Source organism: Chrysemys picta, chromosome 4 (assembly GCF_011386835.1).
Source record: "Chrysemys picta bellii isolate R12L10 chromosome 4, ASM1138683v2, whole genome shotgun sequence".
NCBI classification, from domain to species: domain Eukaryota; kingdom Metazoa; phylum Chordata; order Testudines; family Emydidae; genus Chrysemys; species Chrysemys picta.
In genome coordinates this window covers 35,715,689-35,729,575 of record NC_088794.1, presented here as the reverse complement: position 1 = coordinate 35,729,575, position 13,887 = coordinate 35,715,689, and the positions used below count along the sequence as shown (strand labels likewise).

The following is a 13,887-nucleotide window of genomic DNA, read 5'->3' as shown; positions in this document are numbered from 1 at the left end:
GAGCATGGCCCTGTCCCTTCCACATAATGGCTAGTATTTAGCAGTAGGGAGGGAGAAGCACATACTATACATTGTCAAAGGAACTGTACTGTGTGCTGGGAATGTTCTTTTCCCAGCCACTCCCTATTCCCCTCTCTTGCCCCAGCAGAAGACAAACTGCCTGAACTTATTCTACACAGGCATAATGCCTCAGATCACATCAGCCCAGCCAATATATGTGTGCACCTGCCACCCAATGTGGGTCATATGCTTCAAAGCACTAGTTAGACCATGTATTTTATCTTTACACCACAAAATTAGCATGACTTACTTTTACGGGGTAATGGGCATGATTTGCAGCAGCCATCTTCACTTAGCATGATATCAGCCTGGAATGCAGAAATAGGGGGAAATGATTCAGAATTGGAGCGTATGTACCAACCTGGGGGGTTTCCCAGCTTCCCAAGTTTCCTTGGTGCCAGCAAGAGGTCTGCATTGAGATAGATGCTGATTTGAAGCAAGGCTGGGGGAGCTTAAGCTATTCCAGTGAGGGGCAACTTCTGCATCAGTATACCAGTAATAGGCAGCTTCTTTATAGGCTGGCATTGAGCGGCGCTCATTTTCTCTTTCTACCCTCAGAATTAAGCATTCTAATATTGTATATACTAACCCAACTTTTAAATACTGCATGCTGCAGATACATACACTTCTGAGTGACTGAAGTTGGAGTGTTGCAAGTAAGGGATTATACCAGTATTGGTCACATAGTTAATAAAATACTGACCTTCCACCTATGCGGCCCTGGTTCCAGTCCATCCCAAAATGTTGACTGAGTTGGATAGCTTTATTTCAATCAATTCCCCTTCAAAATAATGTACTCTCTTTCACCTTACTTAGTCTCATTGGGTGGGATTTTCAAAATCACCTAAGTGACTTAGGAGCACAAGTCCAATTCACTTTCAATGGAATTTGTGCTCCTGTATCACTTAGCACTTTTGAAAATCCAACTCCTTTTTGTGTGTTCTGTTCTCTACTCCATGCTCTGTAATCCAGCGCAGCACATAACTTTGGCTCAAGTCAAATTCAAAGGGACCATATTTGAATAGGCTATAATTAGAATTGCATCCCACATAATAGGTATAATCTTTGGACACAGTGTCCTGGTGTTTTTGTCTATCCTTCCCCAGGCAACAAACGTGAGAATTAGAGGAATATTTAGTAGTACTTACGGGATCGCAGTCTTCTGGGTATATGTGTTGACAGGCTTTCCTTACAGTGACAGAAATAAACTGATCCTCAATTTGTTCACATTTATAGAAGGTACAGTTATCACCAGGCTCATGCCAGACTTTTCCAGCCTGTAAGTAACAGTTGTAAAAAATTAATAGAAATCTACGCATTATGTCTTTAAAAAATCCTTTTTTTCATACTATCTACTACAGTGTGATTATTCTGCAAAAAGGTCATTTACAGTCCTTGAGGGCTAAATCAGGGGAGTTCCTGTTGAGGGCTTTTGTAATGTTAGCAGCATAGCTACTATTGTGTAAGTAATAAAACCCAGTTCATTGAAAGTGTGAGGAGACTATATACTACCATTACACTTTCAAGATCGTTTTAATAATGGATTCACCTATCCCTACTCAACTACTACTGAATTACAGTCAAGCGATAATAGTACAATAAGAATTAGCGATACCAAGAAAAATGCAGTGAGTGTACAGGTTGGTTTGGAAGGGAGACAAAGTGGCTGTGAACAGTCTCTTTGTTTTGTCATCAGTCATACCCTCAAGTTGTAATAAAGTGTATATACTCGTGAACTTGGTGCTGAAGACATGTCTGTCTGTAATGACCTATTGTTTCCTTTGTAAAGATATCAAGATACTCTTCCTCTTGAGAAAATACACAGTGGGGCAAACCCTAATACCATTCAAGACAGTGTCAAGATTTCCCGTGACTTCATTGATGCCAGGATTTGTCCAGTAATATTGTAAAGCTTCCAATTGCGATTGGCCACATGCAGCCAGATTCTGCCCTCATGAGAGTGATTCCCATTGAGAGCAATGAGTGCTGTGTTTTCATACCGAGGGCAAAGCCCGGCCCAGTGTTTTTATCTACATTGCTTTTAACATTGAATTCTGAAAGCTATCATTATTGCAGTAGCTCCTAGAAGCCTCAATCAGAATGGAAGCCCCATTGTCCTGGGGACTGGCCAAGCACGGAGTGAGATCTAACATGAGAGAAGACACAGCGAGCGAGTGTGATAAACACCGGGACAGAAAAGGAAAGAAGGAGACTGGAGTTCACAAAACCTTAAAAGCATTAGTTACCTGAAGCACATGGACTGTGTTATCCTTCATCTTCAGTACACAAGCCTCCTGTACACACTTGCCACAGCATTGTCCAGATTTCATCTTATATTCATAGCCCTGTTTGTAAAGGAATAAAAAAGGAATTGCGCTGAGTCAAGGATGCTCGTTTCCTCTCAGGCAGGTTTTTAAATTGTGTGTGATGGGACAAAAAGCAGCACTCACCGGTGGGCACTCAGTGTCACATGGAATGGGCTGGCAGTCAACGATGTTTCTCTGACTGTCTGGCTGTACTTTGGCAGAGCAGGTGCACTTTTCACAGGTACCTTTTGGAATGACAGCTCCAGGCTAAACAAAGTCAAAGGAGGAGTATTAATTGTCAATAAAAATAAATTGCTTCATGTACAGATCTCAGAGATCAGAAATACTGGGCTAAATTCTTTAACCACACTGGAAAATTTGACCCACTTTATTTAACCAGAGTCCCAGTGTTGGTGATATGAGTACCTTATTTTTCTTGGGGCAAATTCCTTATGCTTATGCAGAGGGTGATGGAATGTTGTTTTTTGATGAAGTAATGGACAATGTTTAACTCAGCCTTTGTGCAAAGAATATACGTTTTAGGCCCCGGCTAGGATTCTGAACCAATTTTTGTTCTATTACATTGTTGTGGTTATTTGTTATTACTGTAGCACCCAGGAGCCCCAGTCATGGGCCAGGACCCCATTGTGCTAGGCGCTGCAAACTAATATGTTTTGTGTTAGAGTAAGTAACATATATGTACATACCATGTAGAAAGTTCCATTGGTTACACAGCCTGGTTTTAACTCTGTAAGGGGAAAAAACAAAACAGTGTGATGCAAATGTAATTTTTTTAAAAGAAGCAGAAAGACACGAAAAGCTATCAGTCATTTTGTTGACAAGATATAACAATAGCATGTAACTTCTTTACACGGTGCTGCTCAGACTACTTTCTTCAACATCTTGACAGGTGTGGATAATTCACAAAAGAAGAGCTTAATACTTACTACATGTGAAGATAGTACAACAATTTCCATTTAATACTTCTGGGATTAACTCGTATCCTGGTTGACAGCTGGCCACTGATTCGGGGCACTTGCTAGTGTCACATCCTATGTAATGTAAGACAGAAAACAAGGAGTTCAACATAGTTAAGTACAGAAGATTCTGTATTGTATGAACAAGAACTTCTGAAGTTTCCTCACTGGGCCATAATTAGCACCCTAGCTCTGTGAGCAAGCATGAGGATGGGATTAGAAAAACTTCTGTAAAGCCTCATTTAAAGTTAATGAGCTTTATTCTTAACCTTAATTCTTAAAACAAATAGTTTAATGTTCTAGCTCAGAAGAGCAGATTAGTGGAAACTTCTCTCTCCAGTCAGAGACAAGTTTGAAAGAGAAAATGTATAGGGATCGAGACTCTGGTGACTTTCAGGAATTCATAAAACCTCTACTCCAGTTTGTAAAAGTTCTACAGAGATTTTGTGAAATAGCTTAGAACTTTTGGTGACAGTGGGTTTTTTTGTGGGATGAGGTGGTTTTAGAGAGATTTTGTTGGTGGTGGTATTATTTACTTATTAGGGGCAGTACAGTTTGTTTTCTTCCAACAGTTAAAATAATTGGACATTTCAAATGACTTTTTGGTAGGCATGCTTTCCCTTTGCTGGTGAAATACTTTTTTCTCTCTCTCAGAAATGAAATGTATTTTTTTTAAAAGGTGCTCCCTTCAGACATCTTGTAAATGCTATACAAAAGGTGTGGGGGTCGTGATGGCACAAGTGGGCACTATATGAAGAAAGTAAATTCCAAATTAAATGTTGAAAAGATGCCTCACAAGTTCCCCACGATATATACAGTATTTTTCACATGGAAGAGCTGAGAGGATTCTTACGGCATTCAGTCTGGACACAGCATGGGTCTTCTCGTGTCAGCGACTGGACAGGAACAAACCCTGGGTCATCACAAGAAACTGGCGGGAGTGGTTTACACGGGCGCTTTGTACACTGTACTGTAACAGTGTACCGGTCACAAACACAGTCCTGGCAATTGCTTTTCCACTGGTCTCCAGGCTGTAAAAAAAAAAAAAAAAAGTTTAGAACCAAGTCAGACTATTTGCACTAGTTAACTTGTTCAGGGCTAAAGCTATGCACAGCTGCATCAGCATCATTCATGTTTATATGATTTCTAGACTAATCTTTATGAGGGAACCTCAAACTCTGAAAATCCTTAGAAGAGGACCCCATATGTTACTGAAAGTATCTGGTCATGACCACCTTTCCTTGCATAAATCTGTTAATTCCTAGAGATTGTGTGAAAGATACAAGAAATATAACTGAAAAAGCATAGGGAACACCCATGTGTGTTCTGAATGCGTAACAAAATTCTCATATCAGGTACGTCAGGTTATAAAATGGGTCTTGTAGAAATTAGATGGAATTAAAGAATTGGGACTGCAAAGTTTGCTATCTATAACTAATTTTTCCTCCATCCAGCCCTTCATTTCTAATAAACTTTGCATGCCAAATTCCAGAAAATAAAGGAAACCAATATGCTGGTCCTCTAGGACTGCTATTTGTGCTCGTATTTTTAGAATGTAATGGAAAGATTAGAAATGGAAGAACCCATTATCTATAATTTAGTCATTCATAAAATTACACAGGGTTCCAGAATTCAGACACTTGCATATTTTTTTTTCTAAAATTTAAGAGGGACGCACATTTTCCAAAAATAAATATTCCTCAAAATCTGTTAGAATGTTTGGCAAACCCCATGTTCATAAACCCCCAAATGTTCCTTGAGCTCTACAATCTATATTTGGTAAAACATACTGATTGCAATACTCACTAATTTGGGCTGTCCATCTGGTCCTATACAGTTACCTGAAAAAAAATGAAAGGATAGATATTAACATTAGTGCTACTGAGGTGATGTGGAATAAATGTGATAGGGTTGGGTCAGGGAACTGCAACCAGAAACAGCCTGCAGATAGATCCTAGAAGAAGAGGGCTGACAGATTCATTCAAACATTGATGCTATTTTCAGATAAATACTGAAAACAACACATCAGAAATACCTTTTTGTCAGTTTGAATGTTTCACAGGTTCATAATACACCGAGGACACACTTTAAAATTAAAATAAACAATAAGGTGGGGGCAGGGAAGATGGTAGAACAAATGTAATGTATTCATTTTTCACTTCAGAATACAATGGCTGTAATTAAGGTCATATAAGTGAAATGAATTCTGAGCCCAGTTATCAGTGCACATTTAGCCACACCAAAATGACCAAACTGGCAATTATGATTATCAGTCTGTGCTGAGAAGAGGCAGAGCATTGTTAAAGGAGGAGTGCTACAGGGCAGGATTGAGATGCTTTGGCAGAGTGGAGTATGGGAATCTTGCATGGGTCATAGCAGTAGCAGGTCTGGAATTAGCCAGCATTATTAGTCACTTGCTTTCATAAGCAATATTCACCACATTCAGTATTCTTTATAAAACAATCAAGGGCCCAAACCAACACCAATTGAAATCAGTGGAAAGCCTCCCATTCACTTTACTGGACATTGGATCAAGTTCTAGATAGACAACAACAATGCTTATCTCTTATATGGAATTTTCCATCCGGAGATCTCAGCATACTTCACAAAGGAGGATAACTACTATTATTCCCAGTTTGCAGATGGGAGACTAAAGAACTGGAGAGACTTGCCCAGAGTCAGTGGCAGAGATGGGAATTGAACTCAGGCTTTCTGACTCCCAGTCCAGGGCCCTATCTACTCCTAAAGTAAAAAACATCTTGCTTACCACATCCAGAGACACAGACATCGCTGTTTGCATTGAAGAGAAACTTTCCTTCAGGGCAGAAACATCCTTCAGTTAGGCCAGTGCCATTGTGTTGAACAGCTCTAGAGTGGAAAGAGGCATATGTTAGAGTACAGGTCTCTCACAGTTAAACAGCCAAGTGCAATCCATGCAGGAAGTCACAGCATTTAGATGATGGATACATGTGAAGAGGGAAAATAATTCAGTTATTTTAAGAAGCAATAGAAATTACAGGTTAAATTCTTTATTACTTACTAGATCTGGCTGAATAATGATACATTTTACTCATGAAAAATGCCAAAATTCACCAGATGAATTATTCACTATGATAATAAAGGATCCTAAGTGACAAAAATCCATAAGGACACACTGAACTAAATGGTTTGCTTGTATGTTCTTTCCATACCTTGAATCACAAGTAGCAGGATTAAGAGGCCCACATGGTTTATACACTTTGCCCACTGGACAGTTATATGCTGTATGGGAAGGGGAAAATATAACAAGGTTAAAAAGCTGAGAGATTGCATTTCAGTTTGGGTTATATTTTGTCGAAAGAGGTCCCATGCATCTAAGGTCCCAGGTTTTTAAGTGGTCTTTCCAAACCCTCCCCCCGCCCCGCCCATATTCATTCTGGGTTTCTGTCAATAGAGCACTCAGTGAAGCAGTGAGTAACAATCATGAGCTAGGTTGAGTTGGGATGTAAGACTGTTAGTTTAACCCTTCATTTTGTATCATCATTTTCCACCAATAACTTTCCAATCTTCTCTTCCCCTCTCTGAAATCTCATGTTACTCTCCTGTAACGAGTAAGCGGGTGCTACAATGAAGCGAAGTAGTAGCTCACCCTTTCGCAAAACACAGTTGGCCAGATTCTTAGTCTCAGTGATACCTGTGTAAATCCACAATAGCTTCAATTGCTTCACTGAAGCTACACTGGATTTACATTGGTCTGAGATGAGAATCTGGCCTTTACAGTATCAACTCTGTGATGCTCCATGCTGACAACCATTTGTGAATTAGGTATCCAAAGTTTGTTCCAAATCTGGATCATCTGAATTAATGTTGCCATATTCTATCCACTAAACCACTGAGACAGACCTGCTCATGTTTTTATAGAGATATTAAATACATTGAGTAAGTGTGAGATGCAGGACGAACTTACTGAACAAGACTCCAGTTACTATTTCATTAACACATGTATTTGTTAATGCTGCAGTACTTACGGCATTTGCCCTGAGTCTCTCCTCTCCAGTCAATACAAACACCTCTAGTGGCACACAGAGTGGCATATATCTCCAAGCCGGAACACTGCATGGATGCATTGGTCATGTGACATGCATCAAAGACACAGCCCTTGTAAAAATCTTGTGGTGGTATCACCTTGTGGCATTCTTCAAAGACTCTTTAAACACAACAGAGAAGAAAAAAGTTTCATTTCCCACAGTTGCTATACAAAATCTATTCTTGTCAAAGAGGAACATCACAGTGTGAGCATATTGTCCTTCTCCTTTGAGATGAGTTTCTGACTGAAATTTAATGTGGGAGAAAGACTCCAGAATGGAAAGGCTGAGAAGTCTGAACCATCATGTAGAACATTTTTTATGTACAATGTACACATATTTTAGATTTTTTTATGGGGAAAGGAGTCTGTCTTTCTGTGTAAGTTTTCATAAACCAAACTCATCAGGCATCTTACAAATGTAAAGTGATGTTACTGTTTGAAAAATATAACTTGGTGTGGATAGATATGCCATGGAAAACATGTGGGAGATAGATGATTTTCTGGTTAAAGCACATAACTGCAAGCCAGAAGATTTGGGTTTTATTACTTGCCAGGCCCCTGACTTGCTGATATTCTCCATACCCTCTCCTTAGAGAGCTGTGGAATCATCATGGAGATCTCCTTGGTGTAATCAGGTATGTGATTTCCACTTGCAGAGGACTTCTATTGCATTTGCCCCCCTCTGCAGCTGTCACACAACTGTTTGGCCTTCAGATATGTGCATAAAGCCACCCTAGATTTGGCCCTGAATTTGTTGATAAGGGCTTGATTGGGATATAGTTCTTATCTCCATCATTTTATAAGATTTTTGGATACTTTTGCTTAGTTAAGAAAGAGTAAATTAATTCATTTTTGAATCTTACTCGCTCAAAATTATCTTGCAAAGAGCAGACGGAGGACAGCTGGGAGCTGGAGTCGGGGTGCTGGGTGGTGGTGTTACTACACAGTATCGCTTCTTGTCATCGTCAACCTTCCAGTGGGGAGCCATTTGGGTACAAGAAGAGATGATCTTACCACTTGGCAAGCGGCAGTCATCGATTTTGGTGTTTGAGCATGTACCTGGAAGACCAAACATAACCAAATCAGAAGGGTGTGAGCCACTGACAAAGTGCATAACCCATTACGTTAATATCAAATTCAAAACTGGTATGCATAGTGAGTGGATCAAACTCCTTGTAAGTTTAGATTGCTTGATACTCAAAGTGCATAATTTCCTTTGAGTTTACTTAATAATTGCTTATATAAGATTAAAATTATAAGACAAAAATCAGGTCATTGAAATATTAAGCATTTGAACCTATTTGTTAGAAGCAGATTGAAGTAATATAAAAAAGTAACAATGAATGAGACCCACATTCTCCCTAAATCCATTTACTTTACATTTGAGGAATTTCAGTCTATGGTAAGCTTGAATAACTATCTGGCTCAGGGAATAAACATAGGGAGAGTGAGAAGAGAAGGATTAATGCATCTATCTTACCACACTGTCCTTCAGTGTTATTGCCAAATTTGCTGAATGGGAGTTTCACTGAGAAGATCAACCCGCTGAAGGTGATGGTAGCTCCAATCTCAGGTATTTCAACAACCATGTTGATGCCAAGCATGTAAATAGAAATGCCATCTTTCTGGAAGCCTGGGTTGACAACCGTTTTATTGAAGATAATCTGCATATGGGGTTAAAAATGATGTCATTGCAGGAGTCACTTTTGTTAGACACATATTTTAAAATAATTTGTTTACTAATCTTTATAATCATGTCATTTCATGATGACATATCCCATGTTCCTCATATCCCACACCAGGTTTTTATAATAATAACTCATATTGTTTTTTTTCCCTTTCGATGCTGCTTTACAAGTCCCCGAGTGACTTAGTTGTGAGACTAATTATCAGAGTGGTCCTGTTCAATTAGCATGGTTATGCAATTGGTCATATTCCATCCGGACAGGCTCTATGCTAATACACATTATTTTAAGGCCAAATATAATGAGTGAAAATATCATTTGCGTCTTTTTGTAAGCATTTTTCCTTACAGAAAATGACTAGGCTGTAATTTTTTAAGCTGCAGCAAGATTCATGCCGTTATTCTGTTATAATCCTGTCATCATTGTATAGTCACAATGGACCAAACCATGAGGGGTGTCTAGCACAGGGAGAGCGCCTGGAACTCACATTGAAATATACATTTCACCCATCATTTTTATATGATGACTTGTTTCCTCTTTAAATTAAGCTGTTACTCACATTTGCCACATACAAATTCCAGGTGCTAACAAAAGTGTGGACCTTTGGTTGGTGATATTGTTCTTCAGGAATTATTTCTATGTTAGGAACTTAACTCCTTTCTCATTTGATTGGGATGGAGGAGGGAGAGTTGCAGATCCCTCAAGTACCATTCTGTTTTGACTGGGAATCACTGGGCTACATTTTACAATATGCCCTATTCCAGTGGTTCTCAACCAGGGATATGGATACTCCTGGGGGTACTCAGAGATCTTCCAGGTGGTACATCAACTCATCTAGATATTTGCCTAGTTTTACAACAGGCTACATAAAAAGCACTAGCAAAGTTAGTACAAACTAAAATTTCATAGGCAATGATTTGTTTAAACTGCTCTGTATACAATACATTGAAATGTAAGTACCATATTTATATCCCAATAGATTTATTTTATAATTCTATGGTAAAAATGAGAATGTATTTTATGTCTGATTTTGTAAGTTTTTAAGTGAGATGAAACTTGGGGGTACACAAGACAAACCAGACTCTTGAAAGGGGTACAGTCATCTGGAAAGGTTGAGAAACACTGCCCTATCCTGTCCCTGACAGTGGCTTATGAGTGCTTGGCACAGCTCTGTGTGTGTGTGTGGGGGGAAACACACACACCTTTGCATCTCCCCTCCCACCATCCTGAGCCATCTGAATGCTGGGTCAGTCCCCAAAATGAAATAGGGCAGCATGAAGCCACTTCTAATTTTCACCAACTGCCAACAGCAATTTAGGATTACTGGGGTAAATGGATGCTCTAGTTCATCCCCTTCTCTTCAATTACATCTTCTGTGCCAGCAAATAGGAATGGAATGGAGAAGGAGCTATTGGGGGGGCTTTATGCTCATCAAAGATCTCCATACTCAGGGGGAGATCCCCATTTGGCCAACTAACGTGAAGTGATTGCTGGTTTGCACCATCAGGGGAGAATTGGTCTTCTGGTGTAGATCTGTTCCCCTTTGTATTCATTTTTTGCACACAATATATGAGTTTGCATCAGACAGAAGTCCCCCAAGAGCAATGCATTTCCACACCAGCCCTTACAAAAGACTGTGTCTTAATCAGATCCAAAAACAGAATACCTTGCTTCATTCACCTGCCTCAATAACATATTCCATGGGTTTGTGTCTCGTGCTAGAACTCATAATCTAATCTTACATAAGAATATAAGAATGGCCCTACTGGGTCAGACCAAAGGTCCATCTAGCCCAGTATCCTGTCTTCTGACAGTGGCCAATGCCAGGTGCCCCAGAGGGAATCAGCAGAACAGGTAATCATCCAGTGATCCATCCCCTGTCACTCATTCCCAGCTTCTGGCAAACAGAGGCTAGGGACACCATTCCTGCCCATCCTGGCTAATAGACCACTGATGTTCTTGTATTCCATGAATTTATCTAGTTCTTTTTTGAACCCTGTTATGGTCTTGGCCTTCGGTTGACTGTGCGTTGTGTGAAGAAATACTTCCTTTTATTTGTTTTAAACCTGCTGCCTATTAATTTCATTTGGTGACTTTACTCTTATACTTTACAATACCACATGTTCCCTAGTTTTTGAACTTCCTCACTCTTGGGAATTTAACTCTGACAAATGCATCCACTTCTTTCATAATTTTCTATTTTTCCAGTAAGGATAGCTCTAGCTCTCTAAACCTTCTATTATATGTTTGCTTCTTGAGAATTGGCATAATATTTTTTATCCTATGATGCCCTCTGCCTAAGCATTTCTGTGCTATAATAAACACAAATGCCCTCAATATTTCACATGAGGTTCAGACAAATGCCTGTACACTTTATTTCTGTTTTGCTGAAATAGGAAACTTAATAGGAACACTGCAAAAACGTTAAAGAACTATATTTTACCTTATTAGCCATCACTCCATTATAGAGTTCACGCGTCAGCACTACCACTGTGTACTTGTAGTAAACGATAATGGACCGAGGACAGGAAAGTCCATCTTCCGCATCACAGAAGTAATTGTCAATGTCAACACGGAAGTTGTCATATTTAGGGGTAATCTGCTTCACCAGAGTATATGTGCAGTTGTCAAGGAATGTGTAATAGGTTCCATCGAATGTAATGTAGTGAGGGTCACCCCAGCCACTACAGACACCTGGTAAAGAGGAAAAATGTAGATGCTAAGACTAAAATAGGTTTACAAGAAAGAATTTAGAAAGTTAAGCCAGTAACACAACCTTCTAGATAGCCCTGGAACCATGAAAAACAAATCCCCATATATTCTATTTACGTGTTTTGTGTATTTTCAGTGATGTTCTTCCTTAATTTAGTTGTCACTTACATTCACATTCATAGTGGTAACAGCAGCCATCCTCACTGAAGACCTCTACTGGTGGGTATCCGTTGGCGCAGGTAATGTTCTTTACAGGTGGGCATTTCACTTTCTGTATAACAACTTTGTTATTTCCCTCGCAAGTTGCAGTGGTACAGTTGGATATCTTCCATGTTTCACCCATCTGTTTAAAAAAAAAGGAATTGGTATCACAAGAGCTTACAATTAGGTTTGAGCTTTATACAGATTTTTAGTTCCAAAATGTTATGATGCTTGCAGTGTTTGGAGGGTTATGTTTCTTATGATATATTTCTTCTCTCTAATGTTTGACATCCATGTTTTGGAAATTTTGGTGACAGTTATTGTGCAGTACATTTTACACTACAAATAGATGAGCAGTAGTGGCACCGTTTTTGCTGAAACCTTCTAAAACAATTCAACTCAAAGCAGCTAATCAAGGAAAATGTTGAAACTTATAAAAACTGAAAACAGACAGTTTTGGAAAGGGTTATGCAGCCTTGTCTACAGCATTTGTTCTGCTCTGCCTTATGATAATATCCCTACTACTTTTGTGTCTATGGCAAAAGAAAACCTTAAGATTAAACCCTGGCAGTATGGTGCTCTGTGGCAATGTACCATCTGGTGTTCCAAAGCATAATCAGGTTTCTTGGACCTGCAGTACCAGAGGAATTCTGAGGAGGGCAGGGGAAGCTCTGTGGCAAGGGGAGTGGAGTTCGTGATCCTACACATTTCCTCACAGAATCCTTGTAGATGACACCAGTGCACCGGTGCATGCACAGAACTTCCATTATTTTTCATATGTGAGAAAAGATTCTGTTGAGGCTCAGCCAGTGTAAACTTAAATGAGCAACAAAGCCTGGAGATCTCCACTGCTTTATACATCAGAAACAGAGTTGTCAGTCAGTAGAGGAGCAACCCATGTTAGCATGAGAGATCTCTCCCCAATGATGCTGAAAGGGGGGGGGTGACATCCTCCCCGAAACTCCCACCTATACCAAGGCTGCAGAGGTAATTTTTGAAGGTGTGTTTTAACCCAGAGGAATCATATTGCCCCTTTGCCTTTGCAACGTGTATGATACTACAGCCCAAAGGCCATCATGAGAAAGAGTGAGAGCTTGGGTTATGCAAAGGGATGTTGGTCAAGGCACAAGGGAGATTACCACACCGTAAGCATCTCTGTGGGTTACAATGAGGGTAGGCCCAAAGACACAGAGTTTTCCACACTATCTTGAGCATACTCAAGATTTCTCAGTCCAGTGTAGAGCTGTCGTACCCAGGAGTAAGAGGCATTCCCATCTCTTACTCCAGTGTACAGAAGGGGCAAGATTGACCATTACAGAATGGAGAGAAGAAATAGCTATCCACTTCATTTGCAGTAAAAATAATTTGGAAGATTAATTCTCTTTGAAATTTGCAGATACCAGGTTGCACAAATTAACCTGTAATATTCAGACTAACATACAAGAGTTTTATACCAATTTTGCACATTGTCTACCACAAGAATTGTTTAAAAAAATATGTGGTCTTTCAGTTTTAAATAATTTATAATGTTCTTTCCTGCGAGTCCCATTATTATTAAAGGTATTTTCAAGGCTGTACAAGATAAGAGATCGATACCTTTCTGGGAGGTTTAGCATCAGGACACTCAATTTTAGTGGTTGAACTAACTGTTGTAGTGGGAGTCGTAGTTGGTATAGATGTTGAAGTTGTAGGTGTAGTTGTTGTTGCTGTTGCTGGAGTTGTTGATTTACATGGTCCCTTAAATCGCTCCACTGAACATGTTTTACTACAAATGGCATAAAAATTACATCCATCCTTGTCTGTTTTGTTGTAAATCATTTCACCTATAAAAAACAACCATTAGAATACACAAAATACAAAGAGAAAACATAAAAAAATCA

General features: G+C 39.5%; 1 protein-coding gene and 1 long non-coding RNA gene across 2 annotated transcripts in view; one reads left to right on the top strand and one right to left on the bottom strand.

Annotated features, from left to right (window-relative positions):
* Window positions 1-13,887, top strand: part of LOC135982982 (uncharacterized) — a 92,793-nt gene that overhangs the window by 29,143 nt on the left and 49,763 nt on the right. The window lies entirely within an intron of this gene.
* Window positions 1-13,887, bottom strand: part of MUC5AC (mucin 5AC, oligomeric mucus/gel-forming) — a 56,729-nt gene that overhangs the window by 2,579 nt on the left and 40,263 nt on the right. Inside the window, exons 32-47 of the mRNA XM_065592020.1 lie at window positions 13,604-13,830; window positions 11,975-12,149; window positions 11,538-11,788; window positions 8,890-9,073; window positions 8,273-8,468; window positions 7,351-7,529; window positions 6,535-6,604; window positions 6,111-6,211; window positions 5,150-5,184; window positions 4,197-4,374; window positions 3,314-3,418; window positions 3,074-3,114; window positions 2,511-2,633; window positions 2,307-2,405; window positions 1,209-1,337; window positions 311-368 (exon numbers count right to left, since the gene is read on the bottom strand). Of these exons, the coding sequence (XP_065448092.1) occupies window positions 311-368; window positions 1,209-1,337; window positions 2,307-2,405; window positions 2,511-2,633; window positions 3,074-3,114; window positions 3,314-3,418; window positions 4,197-4,374; window positions 5,150-5,184; window positions 6,111-6,211; window positions 6,535-6,604; window positions 7,351-7,529; window positions 8,273-8,468; window positions 8,890-9,073; window positions 11,538-11,788; window positions 11,975-12,149; window positions 13,604-13,830 (2,151 nt within the window). The remainder of the gene's footprint in view (window positions 1-310; window positions 369-1,208; window positions 1,338-2,306; window positions 2,406-2,510; window positions 2,634-3,073; window positions 3,115-3,313; window positions 3,419-4,196; window positions 4,375-5,149; window positions 5,185-6,110; window positions 6,212-6,534; window positions 6,605-7,350; window positions 7,530-8,272; window positions 8,469-8,889; window positions 9,074-11,537; window positions 11,789-11,974; window positions 12,150-13,603; window positions 13,831-13,887) is intronic.